Genomic DNA, 18,403 nt, shown 5'->3' with positions numbered 1-18,403 from the left:
ATTAGCATTATTTAAGATTGTAGTAAATAGGTTAGTTCCCTGTGAGATTCGACTCCGTACTTGAACCGGATTATATTTGCAGCGACCGCTTAGTCCTTCTTACAAGGCATAATTGGGCGTGATCAAAAATTTACTGTTTTTTAGTAGTGATTTTTCCCATGATCCTTCTTATAAATAGATCTTTACACTATTTGAAGAATCACAAATTAAGAACTAATATTTTAACTTAGCAATGGAAACCATTATACTCTCTAAGCAAAAGGTAAAGCAATTCACACCAGCATCTCCACACTTAAGAAACCACAAACTATACTTTTTGATCAACTTGCACTTAGAACATGCATTACACCTATCTTCTTCTACAAAAACAACAACTCAATTGTATAAATAAATGGGGATGATCATCTCAAGAATTCTCTCTCAGAAACCCTAACCCTATTTTATCCACTGGCTGGAGAACTCAGTAAAGAAGATTCAACTTTGTGGAATGTAATGATAATGGAGTTCTTTGCGTGGAAGCTCACTTAAAGAACATTCCTTTGGATGAGTTTCTTCGAAACCCTAATGTTTCACAACTCATTAACTTCCTTCCACAAAATGCTAGCATGAGTAGCATGATTAATTTTCTTCCAAAACCGACCGATGTTGGTCGGTAATTGGCAAAAATCGACAGAGAACCAATCGATTCGTGGCAGTCGGTAATCGTAAGGTCGGTAGAGCTAACCGATCGATTTTGGTCAGTATTTTCCGATTGATTTCGGTCGGTCAATTAAATTTTAAAAAAAATAATTGCCGAAAAAGCTGACCGAAGTCGGTCGTTATTTTAATTATGTAATTAAAAGATACATCATCTGGGAATCGAACCAAGGTCTGTACTGTGGCAGGATACTATTCTATCACTAGACCATTGGTGTATTTTATTCTAAGACTGTCTTTTATTTCATTTATACTCTTTAATTGCATTTTTGCGCGAAAATAACCCTCGATTTTATTTAAAAATAAAATTACCGACCGAATTCGGTCAGTTTTTTAAAATGACCGGCCAAATTAACCGACCGATTTCGGTCGGTTTGTTTAATATTAATTTTAATTTATTGTAAATGCAAAACCGACCAAAGTTGGTCGGTTTCTTGAAGAAAATAAAATCGCGGGACTCAAAAATAATTTTCCGTATTTTTGTTTCAAAGAAAACCGACCAAAGTTGGTCGGTTTCGTAAAAAGAAATTAAAAAAAAATAGTTTGAAAAATCGGCCGACTTCGGTCGGTCTTTCGGCCTTTTTTTTTACTGACCGAATCGGTCGGTCGGTCGACCGCGGTCGGTTTTTGCCAAACTTCTAGTAGTGATTGCGGTGGGATAGCCATTGGTGGAGTCTTGCTTCATAAACTCTTAGATGAAGTTGGAATGAGTCATTTTTTCAACACTTGGGCTAAAATTGCACGAGGCAATACTAGAGTTGAAAACATATCTGTTGATTTCACATCATCATCGCTACTGTTCCCAGCTGAAAATCATTTTCCTGAAGAGGTGGTTGAAGCCAAAAAAAAACTTTATTTTTCCGGAAATTCCCTAGTTAGAAGATTCGCGTTTGATGCCAAAGCAATTGAAGCCATTAAAATGAAAGTAGTGAGTCCAAATGTTCCTAATCCAACTCGTGTCAAGGCATTAACAACTTTCATTTGGAATATAATGTCACGACCCAATTTAGGATTATAATCGACTCTTAGGAGCAAGTGCCTAAGTAAGCCTTATCAATATTTTACAGAAAATCGGACAGAATTTGCCATGTTTTTAAGAAAATTCAAAATTTTACCTATCTCAAAATCAGCAACAGAAATAACCAATATCAACCCAACAAAACGCAACCATCCTCAATCCACCATTTTCAACATTAAAATACTAAAATCATATCCAAAGTACGGAAAGTCTTTAATAATATGAGAATACTCATGGGACTAAAAAAATGACTACCGGAGTGACTCTAAGAGTTTTCAAAAGAAAAGTACGATAGAAAGAAAATAACTTCTTGCCCACGCGAAGCAATGCGGGGCTCACCAGAATATGTCAACTCGTGTGTTATAGTTATCGAAATCTTCACCAACGTCACGTGCGGTTTCTGGAGAAAAAAGTAGCGGGGAGTGAGTCGCTAGCTCAGTGAGTAATAACACTTAATCACAACTGTGTTTAATGAGGAAAATTAGAAAATATGCTTATATAATAATCATAAAATATCATGAAATAAATGCCTTTGTCGGAATTGGTAACAATCGATCTTGTCTCTTTTCATGTAAGTAGGAATCAATTAACAATTCGGTAATAAGCCCTGTAAACATTTTCATATCAAATATTGTTTTGGAGGTTTCCAAGAAAAGATCATGTAATCTGTATCACTGTGTGACCCCCTTCGTAAAAGGAGTCAAATATAATTGTAGGTCCCTACTCGAGGGAAAACTGTAACTGTATGATAGTTCTACCTTCCCACTAACGAGGGCTATAACTTTAATCGGTAATCAGTAAATACAAGGTGCATCAGGTCTAACGAACTCACCGTTAGCTACGGGATCCTTCAAGGTCTCCTCTCATTTATACTTTTCTTTGTAAACAGTAAATATTCACGTGAAAACATTTTCAAAATAATACATGACATTCCAGTTCTTATCAAATCATGTAATCCAATTTTTGTAACGGTAATCGTATCTCAAGTAACAGTAAATCATGTCTAGTAACAGTGAGAATATTTTAAATAACTGTAAACATTTTAAGTAAACTATTCAGTACCATATCAAGTAAAAGACTTGTCCCACGTGTAATTTTAAATATTATGTAACATATTTTATTTTCAAAATCATATATAAAACCATGCAGGTTATGAAAATACAAATTGCAGAAGGGTTATTACTCACTGTACTCGTGCCGAAATACCAAATGCTTTACCTCGAGCAATTCGTACAACTTCCTCCAATAAATCTATAATCACATAATATTGATCTCGTGTCAATTGCCTCATTTAGGCTAATTCATAACTAATTTAGAATACTCAATCCTCCGAGTTACATATTCTACCATCAATTTGTCGAATTAGATTTACCCATGCCATGAGTACTTCAACTAGTCTATAATCTATCAATTCCAACTTATTTGTCCAATTTATTCTTTTAATTGTTTTTCCACGGCAGATTATGCAAAAATTTTAAAAAATTCCAAAATTCAATTTCAAGTGAAATTTGAAAATTTTATGGCCAAACATTGATTTCGAAAAAAAGTTAAAATTTTTTGAAAAAAGTGAAAAAACAATTATGTCCAAACGGGCTCTTATACTCTTGGAATGTCAATAGTGAAAACTTGAAGCTCTTGGAAGGAGATGGTGCAGCACTTATATTGTTGAAATGGCATCAAATATTGGAAATTTGTTCCCAAATGTAGATACTTATAAGTTCTCAAGCTGATGTGGTTTTGGACTTAATGTTGATTTTGGATGGGAAAAGCCTATTTTGGTTGCTCCCTTTATTGACTGTGTTGCTTCACTGAATAAGCAACAAGTTGTTCTTGTGGAGAATGGATTGAGTGGTGGAATTGATGCATGAATTCTTAGAAACAAAGAAGAAATGTTTGAGTTCGATATCACTAGCACTGTCGATATGCATCTCCTAATCCTAGCATCTATGCCCCTTGATCTTTGCTCCTGTTTAAAAATTCGCACTTTCTCCTGTAACCCTATGCGACGCGAATTCAAATTAATCGGTACAGTGGGTATCGGATACCGAAATATCATACAAAAATAGGATTTGTTCATGTTGGTTCATTCTGTATTTTTGATGTATTACTCAGTATATATGTACCATGTCTTTGAATCTGATTCTTGTAAACAAAGTAGTTAAGTTTCCAATAATTTGTGCCTGGTGGATCATTTTAAAGATATATTTCTATTTTTAGCCTAGTTGGTAAAGAAATGTTATATTTATTATTTTTCCACGTAATAAATGACATTAGGACAAATACTATTTGCAAATGTTATTGAAAAAAATCAAAAAAAGGGGGAAATTTTCTGAAGAACGATTATTTTAGTTAGGATAATTGTCAGTTTAAAAAGTTTTGTTCAGTTTTCAAAATTCTTTGTCAGAAAGTACCTCGAATATTATGCCCATACACCTTCAATCACAGCCAACAGTAATTTGGCTTGGACATATCTTGAGAAAGGACTAATGATGCAAAACGAACATATGAATTAACAGAGTTCCCTCCACCAGAAATGTTTTTTGCCGCGAAAAAAGAGAACCAAATTTGGATTAAATCGGAAAATGATACACAAGAAACAGGTAAATAAAATTCATCAGATATAGGAGCAACACAGCTAATGTTCTGAATCCAGAAACATTAGTATTACTCAGAGTTCAGCTATTCAGCAGAACAGCAGTTTTCACTTCTTTAAGAAAAACTTAGGGAGCATGTAATAACATGTGTTCCAATCCAGCACAAGACAAGATTCATTACATTTTACACACTAGATGATGAACAGTTGCATCGCTTTCTTTTAGGTCAGACAGTTTTTCAAATACGTCAAGAACTAACAACGCACCCACCATAACTGAAATGTGATCTCAATCTCTCCATCTGTGGCCACAGTTTGGGTTGCAGCAAACAAAGAAGAGTGTCATACCTTCTTCTCCCCTTGCAGTTGCCTGCACATATATATCAATTGTTTCAGACGATTGTATAACAATATCCGCCAAATAGATATTGCATAACAAGCAAGCAAATACAGGTCATTGCATAAAAGATCAAAGCTACGTATCAAGATAAGTGCCTTCATCATTTGTCTTCCAAATAAATAAGTCAAACGAGAGCTCCTAACATACCACAACCCAATGAGGTAGGAGAGGAAATAACACAGTAGAAGGATCATGTTACCGAGAGAAGCTAAAAGTTTCTCAGATTGTTCCTTCTAAATCATTCAGGTAGAAGAACTGTAGATTCCAAGAAAAGGAGTACCGATATCCTAACCCAATGAGGTTACGGACTCCTACCAAAACACTTTAGAAGGAAGGATTTACTGGACTACAAAAGTTGTAGGACGGTTTTGCTAGGGAACAGAGTAAATTTCCTAGTAGACGAGGACAATGAAATTTCTTGAAGCACATATGCAGATCGACCAAGCTCCTCCAATTGCAGGTCAACTCATCTGAGGCAACAATTTGCTTTTCTACCACAATCACGTCATTTTCTTTTAAATAATATTCTAAAAGTGGACATCTCAAACAAGACACAACAGAATATAACTCATGATTTGAATTGCCGATGGCAGGTAAAAAGAATCCGCATAAGATAAAAATGCAGATATGAAATTTAAATTGATCGGCCACCGGAACCGGAATTCTGGCATATTTGTAAACATGAGGGCAGTCACATGTGCAAGTATTTGTGGCTTAAATACTAAAGAAAGGCAAAGACAAATGAAAATGACCTGGAAAAAAACTGCTTCTCCATGACCACATTGAGAGCATCGAACAGATTTTGTACGAGGCAAAGTTGGATCTGCTGCTACATCCTGCAACACTTGAGTGCGCTCTGCAGCAGAATGATGTATCTCATTTCTATACACACAATTGTTTTCAGCAGGCTCCTAAAAAGGCATTAAATGAGTATTGAGATGGAATTCAAAGTTGACCTCGTATAGTGATAAAAACAGTATCCTAAGAAAGTAGTCATGAGTGCCAAAAACTAGCCTAAGTTTCTAGCTCTTAGCAATTTAACTTCACAGATAGTATAAGAGGCGGCATTAAACGTAAAGAAAAGTAAATAAGGTACGCAAAGTAAAAGGAGCATTAGACAAGTCACTTAATTTCATCTTGAACTATAAATGTATTTGTCAAAACTCAAGTGATTTAGAACTTTTAAAGTCTATAAGCCCTCATTCTTGGACAAAGGAATTCAAGTTCTTTTTTCCTTTTTTCAGAAAGGTATTCCAGCACAGTAAATAATGTGAAGGAGCAGAAGTACTATCAGATAAGTTCCAACTAAATGACTAATTATTAATATTGGATAGAGATATACTAGAACAAAAGACAGCTGGAGTGAAAGGTAATCTTTGTTTAGCTTAAAGAATGAATGGAATTCCACAGGCGAAATTAAGAGATTGAATAATCACAAAGTGTTTCCTTTATCAGTTAACACTTATTATGACTCAAAGCAGCTAAAAGGATCTCGTAAAAGATAACTAGACTGCTATATAGAGCAGCCATTATGCATCAATAGGAGAGAACAAAGAGCATCCCATCAGAAAAAACGCTTATGCTGATAAAAGCATGGTAAATTAAGAAGCACAAAAGGGGGGGAAATACATACTACATATATTGAGTATCTCCATATATATTGCCACCTTTTGAAGGAACAAGATATTCAGGCTAGTAATATTTAGATTTATAACAATAATCGTGGTAAACTCATTTTGATGGGACGCTACAAGCTATTCAAGTCCAATCTAGAGCTAAGAGTCAAGATTCCCACTTGAATCCATCCTCAGCTTTATGGGACCTGAATTATCTAATCTGCATGCCTTCTAGCCACACACTCTCTATCTCACACACACACAGAGATACCCATTTTATGTATTAAAATCTAGAGATAGATATAGGATTAAAACATGTCACATGGATCTTCATTTTCCTTTTATTATTTTTTTTTATTTTACTGATAAGGAGAAAGCTTTTCCCAACCATGGATCTTCATTTTCCTTCATGTACCCGTCTCGAACAGGTGTAACATGTCTATGGGTGCTTATGCAGGTTCTTCGAATTACACGAAAATGGTCCGTACCAGATACTCATACACACCCCTATCAAATGGATAAACTAGTCTATGTAACATAAGTATTATGTAAATTGGGTCAAAATATACAACTCAGATGATGGATAGCTTAGACGTGATAAAGAAGATATCATATTCAGCATACCCATCAAACAAGGGATCTGAGAAAAGGATATAAAAAAGAAAAAAAGAAGTTAAGAGCGCATAGAAAACTGAAGCTTGGCTTTGGAAATTAGAAGATATTTATGAGTTGATTCCTTTTTCCACTATGCTCATAATGCCAGTTGAGCACTTATTGCTGAGGATTATAGTGACATGCTAGAGCTAAGCCAATCCAGACTTGTTGAATAAGGCTCAAGGCCCCAAAAAATTGTTTACAAAGATGATACCAACAAAATGGATCAACCATAAAATCTAGGAAACCAAAGTGTGAAAATCAAGGTGTCTAGGATGTTTGGACTAATAGATGTTATCGAAGCAATGAACTTTTCACACTTTGACACCTGAGGTTCCTTAACGAGTAGATAATTCCGCAGGAGTATATTTTTTATAGTAAAATGCATACGAGATGTGAAACAATGCAACTAAAATTTTATACATCTCGGGAAGCTTTCAGGGAACATTTAAATAAAATAAACAACAAAACCCATAGCCTAATGGTTGAGGCATTGAGAGTAACAACTTGGACATCTCAGATTCAAATGCCATCCATAACACACACTTGGTGGACAAAGATTACCTTGGCAACCGTGTTCGTGTGTAGACAGGCTGCCCAGTGGAATAGAGCATGCAACTTGTCCCAGACACCACTAATATAACAATAAAAAATTTTAAAAAAAATTGACCAAAATACTCCCTCGGTTTTAGTTTATATGACCATGTTTGACGTACTCTAAATATAAGAAAGAAAGAATGACTTTGAAACTTACCCTCGTTAAACATGCAATAACATTTGTGTAACTATAACACTTTTAAAACTTGTGGTCTTAAACATAAGTATAAAAGCTTGTATTAAGAGTAAATTGGAAGTTTAAGTTAAAAAGATTCCAAATTTACAAAGGTCATTATTTTTGGAACAGATTAAATACAAAAACACATGAAGTACTTTTTTTTAATGACAGTAGTGTCTAGACCAACTTACGCGCTTCAATTAATTCCACCAGATACCTACTACCTCCCACGAGCACAGATACCGGGTAACTCTACCCATCGAGGTTTAGTCGAAGAAGAAATCACATAGTGTTCTTTTTGCCTCTGCTAGAATTTGAACCTAAGACCTCATGGTCCTACCCCACTTCATTGACCACTAGACCCCATAATTTCAACTAAAATTCCACTCTTAATCCAAAAATTTACAACAAAAGGTCCAATTCTTTTAGAAAAAATTCCAGTAAGCAGCATTGCAATTTCTGCTAATAAGCCCAACTGTCAAAGGAAAACTCACCACATTTGGGTTTTCCATTCACTATACCCTAAACCTATACCTAGTACTATGCAACTATATCAAATTACAGCAGAAAAAGCAACCAAAAAAAAAAAAGGTGAACGAAGAAAAATGGGTAGAACCTGATGGTCACAATTGCGGCAAGCATAAAGGAGGATCTTCTGCTCCTTGTCTTCTTTTGGATACAAAATATTGTTACTGCAAAGCCAATCCATAGAGCAAAAAATGGTCACTTTTTTTTGAAGTTAGTAATAATTAATGTAAGAAGAAATAAATGCAAAAATAAACAAACCATTCGCGGCAAAATTTCATAGTACTCATTTTCGCGAGTTTTTGTTTTGAATCGTTTAGCTTTTACAGAGAAAATGAGCGATTTGTTCTATACTCTTGTTCTGCCTTCTTTGGGGCTTCTGGAGTTTCTAATAGAGGTTTAAGGAATATATTGGTTTTCTTTCATTATATTATAGAAGAACCCCACGAACTATGGGAAACTATAATAAGGCCCCAAATTTGATTTCTCTATAATCTTCTACTTAATTTGATTATTTATTGCACGGGTCCTTTCTAATCTATGTGATCTTATTTGACAGGTTATAAAATTTAAAAAAAAAAATGAAATTTATAGCCATAAATATGTAATCATATTTATGTAGTTATAAAAACTTCTTGTTAAGGTAAAATAATGAATTTAAATTAAATTATATCAAATATATAAGTGTGTCATCTCTTTTTGGATGAACTAATGATAATATTACATAAATTAAAATGAGGAAATATTTGCGATTATAAAAGTTCCTCCAACTATAAAATTTCATTTGAACTTGGTGGAATATGTTAACTTTAGTTTTTTTGAACTTGGTAGATGTCATGATAATTTAAGTTTTGACCTTTCTATTGCATAATCTTAATACTTGGTCAATTCTAAGCATGGTTTAAGCTCAAACTCACTCCTAACTTGTGAGTAAATTGTTCAACTTAACACTTTAAAATTTGATTAGAAAGGCAATATCTTGCAAAAATCTCTTGTGTTTTATTAAGGGATTTTTACCTTCATATACACTATTTGAAACTTTATTACCTTCCCTGCTCAAGTTTCAATTTAATTACATAGGCATATACAATTTACCAATTATATACATTTTAGGAATTTAATGAGAATCAATTAACTCATATCATCTCTCTAACGTACATATCCCATTCCCCCCACGTTTCTCTATCCACACCCCCCACGATTTTGTACTATCTCCCCCCATTAACGTCATCTTCCATTTTTGTTCAAAAATCTTTTATAATCTCTCTCAATCTTTCTGAATTCTCGCTCTAAATCCTATGAAAATAGTAGCAGCTTAAAATTTTCCTTCCCTTATAATGAAGAAGAAAGGAGCTCCAATGAATAGCCCTAAAAACCTAATGTTAGTGATATTCCTACTTTTGATTTGGGTATTTTCTCACATGATTTACCCAAAAAAGTAGTAAAATCGGCACATGCAAAATCAAAGATAAAGTTCAAGCTTTTCCCTAGTGAAGCTAGAGCAGAAGCTCGAACAAAACTCAAGCATGACAGGGATGCTGGTGAAGCTTCGACATCTGCTAAATCGGTAAAGCGGAAGGGCAAAGAAATTGCTCGTGATGATTATTTCGTCGAAGAAGAAGTTATCCCGAAACCTGCAAAAAAAAAAAATTCTCCTACTGTCAAACCTTCAAAAAAGAAGAAGGTTCAAAAATCACCTAAAACTATACCTCAACAGTCATTGGAGAAGGTAAAATTTTAGTAGTTACAATTTTTTTTTTTTTAAGTTACAAAACATGTACTCATTCTCATGGCTATACATATTTTTTATTTTTTATTTTTTATTTGTAGAAATTTTGTCTACATTGTGTATATTTGTTGTTAGTTATCAACTTTTCTACATTTCCCTGAAAATTATAGATTTCTTGTATATTATTCGAAATCATTTTGTTAGAGAATGTACTACATGATTTAGTTGGTTTTATTGGTTATTATTTGCTCTATTTGTAGATGTTAGTTTCATTTTCTGTAAACAAATTATATATATTATGTTTAGTTGTTACTTTCTAATTTCTTGCTCTAAACATAATTTTATCAGTGCATTTGTAGCTTCAATGTAGTCAGTTTTTATATATGTTTACTAATTTTGTAACTTACTTGTATGCAATGTACTAATGCCTTTCTGACTGTAGCTAAATTGTAGTAGAATTGTATTTATTTGTTTTTTCGTCTTCAAACAAGTTTTATTAACTTACTGTTTCTTTTTGGTGCAGAATCGAACATTTTTTACACCACATGATGTTGATTATGGCATCACTAGGTTCCAGACATTATCCGACCCTGTTGTTCCTGGCCAAATCAAGGTGTTATTGTCTGAAAATGGGTTAAAGTTATTTAAGAAGACGTGTTTTGGGCATTTTCTTTCCCTGCCCAAAATACGTATCCAAAATCAGGCAATTCACTTTCTCATGAAGTATGAATTGAACGCATCCGGTTCTGATTTTTTTACAGCAGAGATAAAGGGTGAGAGGCTGAACTTTGGGTTGAGGGAGTTTGCCCTTATCACTGGCCTTATATGTTTTACAGAAGTAACGGACTTTGGTTACACAACTAAGTATGACAGTAAAACAATGAGAAGCTATTTTTCGAACAAGAAAAAAGTTGAGAAGTCATACTTAAAACAAATTGTAACCAGCCGTAGTTGGGTGAATGATGAGGATGCAGTCAAGCTGTGTATTCTCTATATGATAGAATTCTTCCTCTGTCCTTCAGAGAAAGATAATGATTTGATAAACCATTTTAGGTTCTACTTGGTGGAATCGGGGCAGTATGCGAATTTCGCATGGGGTATCGAAGCTTATACATAATTGCTTCAGTACGTTAGGCACAAGCTCAACCCTTCTGTGCATTTTTATCTCATTCGATATTTTCCACTCGCTATGTAAATATGGTTGTATGAGTGTTGCTTTACAGTCAACACTGATATAGCTACAAGGGTTGGTAATTCGATCCCCCGCATACTTAACTGTACAGCTAATAAGGACAAGATATAGATATATGTATTGGAAGATAGAATGATCAAACCATCGTGCATCAAGGTAAATATTTTTTACTTCTGGACAGACAATTTAATACAAATTATCTACACATTTTATACATATTATGATTAGGTCCTCACATTTTATTTTCACTCAGTTCACCAATATGCTTGAAGCCCAGAAGATCTTTGAAGAATGACTTTGTCAGACAAAGTTGAATACATCTGTCACGACCCAAAATCCGAACCTGTCGTGATGGCGCATATCTCGATACTAGGCAAGCCGATAATCTCAATAAACCAAAACTTCTCTTTAAGGTTAAAAATATAATATTTAAATACAATACAAACACTCTCTAAACCTGGTGTCACTGAGTACATGAGCGTCTAATGAATATAAGTCTGGAAAATATAGTTTATAATAGTCTGAGACCAAATACAGTAAACAAAGAGATAGAGAATGAGAGACAAGGTCTATGGAACACGGCAGCTACCTCAAAATCTCCTGAAAATCAACCGCACGAAAGGATCAACACCCGCTATGTCCGGGAATACCTGGATCTGCACACGAAGTGCAGGGTGTAGTATGAGTACAACCAACTCAGCAAGTAACAATAATAAATAAGGAACTGAAGATAGTAACAAGCTACACAGTTATGGTTCATTTCCAGTAATTCCAGCAAAGAATAGACATGCTATCAAATCTGGCAGTTTAATGTCAAATCAATTTTTATACAGTTCCTGTTCATGTAATCCATATATCAACAATCTTTCAGAGATTTCACAACAATGTCAGATAGCAACTAAGTGCAACAAAAAATAAAAATCAAGTACAACCTCTTAGGACAACAATCACTCACTGGGCTCCCAGCCCTCATCACTCCCTATGCTCCCAGCCCTCATCACTCACTCTCAATGGGTACCCGTACTCACTGAGGGTGTACAGACTCCGGAGGGGCTCCTACAGTCCAATCTCTATAATCTGCACGGACAACTCACGTGCCATAATATAAATATCTGGATCTGCACGGCTAACTCATGTGCTGCACAGCCAACTCACATGTTATAGTATAATATAAGGATCCGCACGGCCAACTCACGTGATGCTAGGCCAACTCACGTGCTATAGTATAATATAAGTATCTGCACGGACAACTCACGTGCTGCACGAACAACCCACGTGTTATGATATCAATATCTCACAATCAGGCCCTCGGCCCCTCTCACTCATAAATCACTCCAGTCTCTCGGGCTCTCATTAATCATGAAATCAGCCCAAACAACAATGATATGATGTATTAATAATAATAACAGAGACTGAGATAAAATGTGCAAGTAAAAACTGAGACTGAGCACATATAGCATTTAGCAGGCAATTCAACAAGTACGCGACCTTTGTGGGTCCCAACAGTACTATCACATAGCCTAAACATAATTTCTAAACATGATTTACAATCAAATTTTATCAACACATAGAGAGCATATAGCTAACAACAAATTATTCAACTTTACAGTTTCCCGGGACGGACCAAGTCACAATTCCCTCGGTGCACACCCACACGCACATCACCTAGCATGTGCGTCACCTCCAAAATAATCACATGATACCAAAATTCGGGGTTTAATACCCTCAAGACCATATTTAAAACTGTTACTTACCTCAAAACGTGAAACTCTTTACTCTGCTATGCATTTGCCTCGCAAATCGACCTCCGAATGCCTCGAATCTAGTCACAAATAATTCCTTTCAGTCAATAAAATTTATTGGAATTAATTCCATAAGAAAATACTAATTTTTCATAAAAATCCGAAATTTAGCTCAAAAGTCGCATGTGGGGCCCACGTCTCGGAACCCGACAAAAGTTACAAAATTTGAAAGCCCATTCAACCACGAGTCTACCCATACCAATTTTACCAAAAATCCGACCTCAACTCGACCCTCAAATCTACAAATCTTATTTCCAAATTTCTAAGTTCCAATCTCCGATTTACACCTCAAAATCATGTAATCTAGTCGGATTATTCGATGATAATTCAATATTATGGAGTAGAAATGAACACAAGGGACTTAACTCAAGTTTTCCTTGAAAATATATTAAAAATCGCATCTTCTCAAGCTCCAATTTGTCAAAAATGGCGAATGGGACAAAGTCCATATTTTTATAATTTTGCCTAGACAACCTCGGTTCTGCCTCGATCTTGGCCTTCGATCTTGGCCTTCGATCAAGGTCCTCGATCCTAGGCCTCGATCCTGGCCCTCGATCCTAGGCCTCGATCGTGGCTTCGATCCTGATCCTCGATCATGGCTCTCGACCCTGGCCTTCGATCATGTCTTCGACCCTGCCTTCGACCGTGAGCCTCGACCCTGGGCTCGATCATGGCTTCGATCGTGGCCCTCGACCCTGGGCTCTATCATGGCTTCGATCGTGGCCCTCGACCCTGGGCTCGATCATGGCCCTCGACCCTGGGCTCGATCTGGGCTCACATCTGGGCTCGATTTCTGGCCTCGATTCTGAGAGATTTCTGGGCTCGAATCTGGCAGAAGAAATTTCCAACAGAAGGAAATTGCAGCAGCTGTTGTAGTTTAATTTTTTGATCCGTTAACCATCCCGAACTCACCCGAGGCCCTCGGGACCTCAACCAAATATACCAACAAGTCCTAAAATACCATACGAACTTAGTCGAATCCTCAAATCACCTCAAACGACGATAAAACCATGAATTACGCTCCAATTCAAGCCTATTGAACTTTGAAATTTCTAATTTCTACAAATAATGTCGAAACCTATCAAATCACGTCTGATTGACCTCAAATTTTGCACGCAAGTCATAAATGACATAACATACCTATTAAAATTTTTAGAATCAGATTTTGACCCCGATATCAAAAAGTCAACCCCTCGGTCAAACTTTTCAAAAATTCAACTTTCGGCATTTCAAGTCTAATTCCTCTACGGACCTCCAAAAATTCTTTCGGACACGCTCCTAAGTCCGAAATCACCATACGGAGCTATTGGAATTATCAGAATTCGAATCCGAGGTCGTTTACACATAGGTCCATATCCGGTCCACTTTTCTAACTTAATTTTTTTTCAATTATGAGACTAAGTGTCTCATTTCACTTCGAATTCCTTCCGGACCCGAACCAACTAAACTGATAAGTCATAAATTAAGAGCAAGGCATAAATTGAGCAGTAAATGGGAAAATGGGGTTATAATATTCAAAACAACCGGTCGGATCGTTACATTCTCCCCCTCTTAAACAAACGTTCGTCCTCGAACGAGTTTAGAATAATATCTGGAGTCTCAAATAAGTGTGGATATTTGTTCCGCATCTCCTGCTCCATCTCCCAAGTAGCTTCTCCGACTGGTTGGACTCTCCACTGCACCTTCACTGATGCTATGTTCTTAGACCTCAGCTTTCGAACCTGCCGGTCTAAAATAGCCACCGGCTCCATATCATAAGTCAAATTACCGTCCAGCTGTACTGTACTGAAATCCAGAATGTGAGACGGATCCCCGGCATACTTTCGGAGCATGGATACATGGAACACTAGATGAACAACTGATAGACTAGGTGGCAAGCAAGTTCATAAGCCACCTCCCCAATTTGCTTAAGTATCTCAAAAGGCCCAATATACCGAGGGCTTAACTTGCCCTTTTTCCCGAACCTCAACACACCCTTCATGGGTGAAATCTTGAGCAGAACCTTCTCCCCAACCATGTGAATAACATCACGAACCTTCATGTGGCATAACTCTTCTGTCTAGATTGTGCCGTGCGAAGCCGTTCCTGAATTACTTTGACCTTCTCTAAAGCATCCTGAACCAAGTCAGTACCCAATAGTCTAACCTCACCAGGCTCAAACCAACCCACTGTAGACCGACACTGTCTCCCATATAAAGCTTCATACGGAGCCATCTGAATGCTTGACTGGTAGCTATTATTGTAAGCAAACTCTGCGAGTGGCAGAAATTGATCCCAAGAACCCCCAAAATCAATGACACAAGCGCGTAGCATATCCTCCAATATCTGAATAGTGCGCTCGGACTGTCCGTCTGTCTGAGGGGGAAATGTTGTACTCAACTGAACCTGTGTGCCTAATTCTCGCTGCATTGCCCTCCAAAATTATGAGGTAAACTGCGTACCCCAATCTGAAATAATGGACACCGGCATACCATGTAGGCGAACAATCTCGTAAATATAAATCCCAGCTAACCGCTCCGAAGAATAATTAGTACCGACTAGAATAAAATGCGCAGATTTGGTCAACCGATCTACTATCACCCAAACAGCATCAAACTTTCTCAAAGTCCATGGGAGTCCAACTACAAAGTCCATGGTAATACGCTCCCACTTCCACTCCGGGATTTCAAGTCTCTATAACAATCCGCCAGGTCTTTGGTGCTCGTACTTTACCTGTTGACAATTTAAACACCGAGATACAAACCCAACTATATCTTTCTTCATCCACCTCCACCAATAGTGTTGTCTCAAATTCTTATACATCTTCGCGGCGCCTGGATGAATAGAGTACCGTGAACTGTGAGCTTCCTGGAGAATCAGCTCACGGAAACCATCTACATTAGGTACACATAGCATTCCCTGCATCCGTAATACATCGTCATATCCAATAGTGAATTCCTTGGCATCACCGTGCTGAACCGTGTCCTTAAGGATAAGCAGATGTGGATCATCATACTAGTGCTCTCTGATGTGATCATATAAAGAAGACCGAGAAACCACACAGGCCAAAACTCGATTCGGCTCGGAAACATCCAATCTAACTAACTGATTAGCCAAGGCCTGAACCTCCAAGGCTAAATGCCTCTCTTCTACCGGTAAGTATGCTAAGCTTCCCAAACTCTCTGCCTTACGACTCAAGGCATCGGCCACCACATTGGCCTTTCCAGGATGATAGAGAATGGTGATATCATAATCCTTAAGCTCCAACCACCTTCGCTGCCGCAAGTTAAGATCCTTCTGTTTAAAAAAATGTTGTAGACTCCGATGATCGGTATATACCTCACGCTGGACACCGTACAAGTAATGCCGCCAAATTTTCAAGGCATGAACAATAGCTGCTAACTCGAGATCGTGGACTGGATAATTCTTCTCATGTACCTTTAACTGTCTGGACGCATAGGCAATCACCCTACCGTCTTGCATAAGTATTGCGCCGAGACCAATCCGCGACGCATCACATTACACAGTATAAGACTTTGGACCTGTAGGTAACACCAATACTGGAGCTGTAGTCAAAGCTGTCTTGAGCTTCTGAAAGCTCTCTTCACATTCATTCGACCACCTGAACGGAGCACCTTTCTGGGTCAATTTAGTCATAGGCGATGCAATAGACGAGAAACCCTCCACGAAATAACGTTAATAACCGGCCAAGCCGAGAAAACTCCTAATCTCAGTAACTGAGGATTGTCTGGGCCAATTCTGAACTGCCTCTATTTTCTTCGGATCCACCTTAATACCTTCACTGGACACTATATGTCCCAAGAATGCCACCGAACTAAGACAGAACTCACACTTAGAGAATTTGGCATAAAGTTTCTCCTCTCTCAGCCTCTGTAATGCAATACACAAGTGTTATGCATGCTCCTCCTGGCTACGTGAGTACACAAGAATATCATCAATAAACACCACGACAAATAAATCAAGATATGGCTGAAATACACTATTCATCAAATGCATAAATGCTGCTGGGGCATTGGTTAGCCCAAAAGACATCACAAGAAATTCATAGTGGCCATAACGAGTCCTGAATGTCGTCTTTAGAATATCCAAATCCCGAATTTTTAATTGGTGATACCTAAACCTCAAATCAATTTTGGAGAATACCCTCGCTCTCTGAAGCTGGTCAAATAAATCATCAATACGTGGTAATGGATATTTATTCTTGATTGTAACTTTGTTCAACTGCCTATAATCAATGCACATCCGCATAGTACCATCTTTCTTTTTCACAAACAGAACCGGTGCACCCCAAGGCGGCACACTAGGTCTAATAAACCCTTTTTCAAGGAGTTCCTGAAGTTGCTCTTTCAATTCTTTTAACTCAACTGGTGCCATATGATACAAAGGAATAGAAAATGGGCTGAGTGCCCTGTGCCAAGTCAATACCAAAATCAATATCCATGTCGAGTGGCATACCCGACAGGTCTGCAGGAAATACATCCAGAAAGTCTCGCACGACCGGTACTGAATCAATAATAGGAGTATATGAATATGACAAGCATCCCTTTCCAACCATACGTTAAGCCTTCAAATAAGAAATTACCCTGCTAGGAACAAGATCTAGAGAACCCCTCCATTCAACCTTTGGCAACCCCGACATCGTCAACATCACGATTTTTGCGTGACAATCCAGAATAGCATGACATGGAGACAATCAATCCATACCTAGGATTATATCAAAATCAACCATACTGAGTAATAAGAGATCAACTCTAGTCTCCAGTTCCCCAATAGTTACCATACACGACCGATACACACGATCCACAGTAATAATATCGCCCACCGGTGTAGATACACAAACAGGTGAAACTAAGGACTCACATGGCATATCCAGATAATGAGCAAAATATAATGATACATATGAATAAATGGAACCAGGGTCAAATAATATAGAAGCCTCCATGTGGCATACTGAAACAATACCTGTGATCACTGCGTCTGAGGCAACAATATCTGGCCTGGCAGGAAAATCATAGAATCGAGCCTGCCCGCCACCTGATCGGCCTCCCCCTCTTGGGCGACCCCTAGCTGCCTTACCCCCACCCCGAGATGGCAGGGCGGGTGGTGTAACTGCTGGTGCTGGTGCTAGTGCCGTCGGTCGAGAACTCTGTTGTGAAGCCCCACTCAACAACCTAGGACACTCTCTCTTGAAATGACCAAATTCTCCGCACTCGAAACAACCCCTCCTCTGACGGAACTGCTGCTCCTTATAACCCGAGAAATGACTTGTAGAAGCCCGTGCGGACGAGGCGTGATGAGAACTCTACGCTGGTAGTGCACTGAATGAAGACTGGCCTGAGTGAGCACTGTAAGAACCATGGCTAGCTGATGCACCACGATGAGTTGGATGACCGGTCTAAGCGT

At 37.6% G+C, this 18,403-nt stretch overlaps 1 protein-coding gene and 1 pseudogene across 1 annotated transcript; one reads left to right on the top strand and one right to left on the bottom strand.

Annotated features, from left to right (window-relative positions):
* The first annotated feature begins 232 nt into the window (after window positions 1–232).
* LOC108946157 (stemmadenine O-acetyltransferase-like) lies at window positions 233–3,876 on the top strand (annotated as a pseudogene).
* A 424-nt stretch (window positions 3,877–4,300) lies between these two features.
* Window positions 4,301–8,667, bottom strand: LOC104102070 (DNA-directed RNA polymerases II, IV and V subunit 9A). Its single transcript, XM_009609675.4, has 4 exons — window positions 8,539–8,667; window positions 8,369–8,444; window positions 5,460–5,618; window positions 4,301–4,677 (listed from the first exon to the last, which is right to left on the bottom strand). The coding sequence occupies exons 1-4, from the start codon at window positions 8,565–8,567 to the stop codon at window positions 4,597–4,599; spliced, it is 345 nt and encodes a 114-aa protein (XP_009607970.1). The 5' UTR covers window positions 8,568–8,667; the 3' UTR covers window positions 4,301–4,596.
* Between the last annotated feature and the right edge of the window lie 9,736 nt (window positions 8,668–18,403).

The sequence above is a fragment of the Nicotiana tomentosiformis genome, chromosome 5, assembly GCF_000390325.3.
Source record: "Nicotiana tomentosiformis chromosome 5, ASM39032v3, whole genome shotgun sequence".
NCBI classification, from domain to species: Eukaryota; Viridiplantae; Streptophyta; class Magnoliopsida; order Solanales; family Solanaceae; genus Nicotiana; species Nicotiana tomentosiformis.
The sequence above is the reverse complement of the archived record's forward strand: the minus strand, read 5'-3'. Positions and strand labels throughout refer to the sequence as shown.

Bases quoted from the DNA above. Each gene is read 5' to 3' on its own strand.
- LOC104102070 (XM_009609675.4), bottom strand. From the start codon at position 8,567: ATGAGTACTATGAAATTTTGCCGCGAATG. The intron at 5,619-8,368 runs GTTCTACCCATT...ATGCCTTTTTAG, and splicing joins GCCGCAATTGTGACCATCAG to GAGCCTGCTGAAAACAATTG. The intron at 4,678-5,459 runs GTCATTTTCATT...ATATATGTGCAG, and splicing joins GAGAAGCAGTTTTTTTCCAG to GCAACTGCAAGGGGAGAAGA.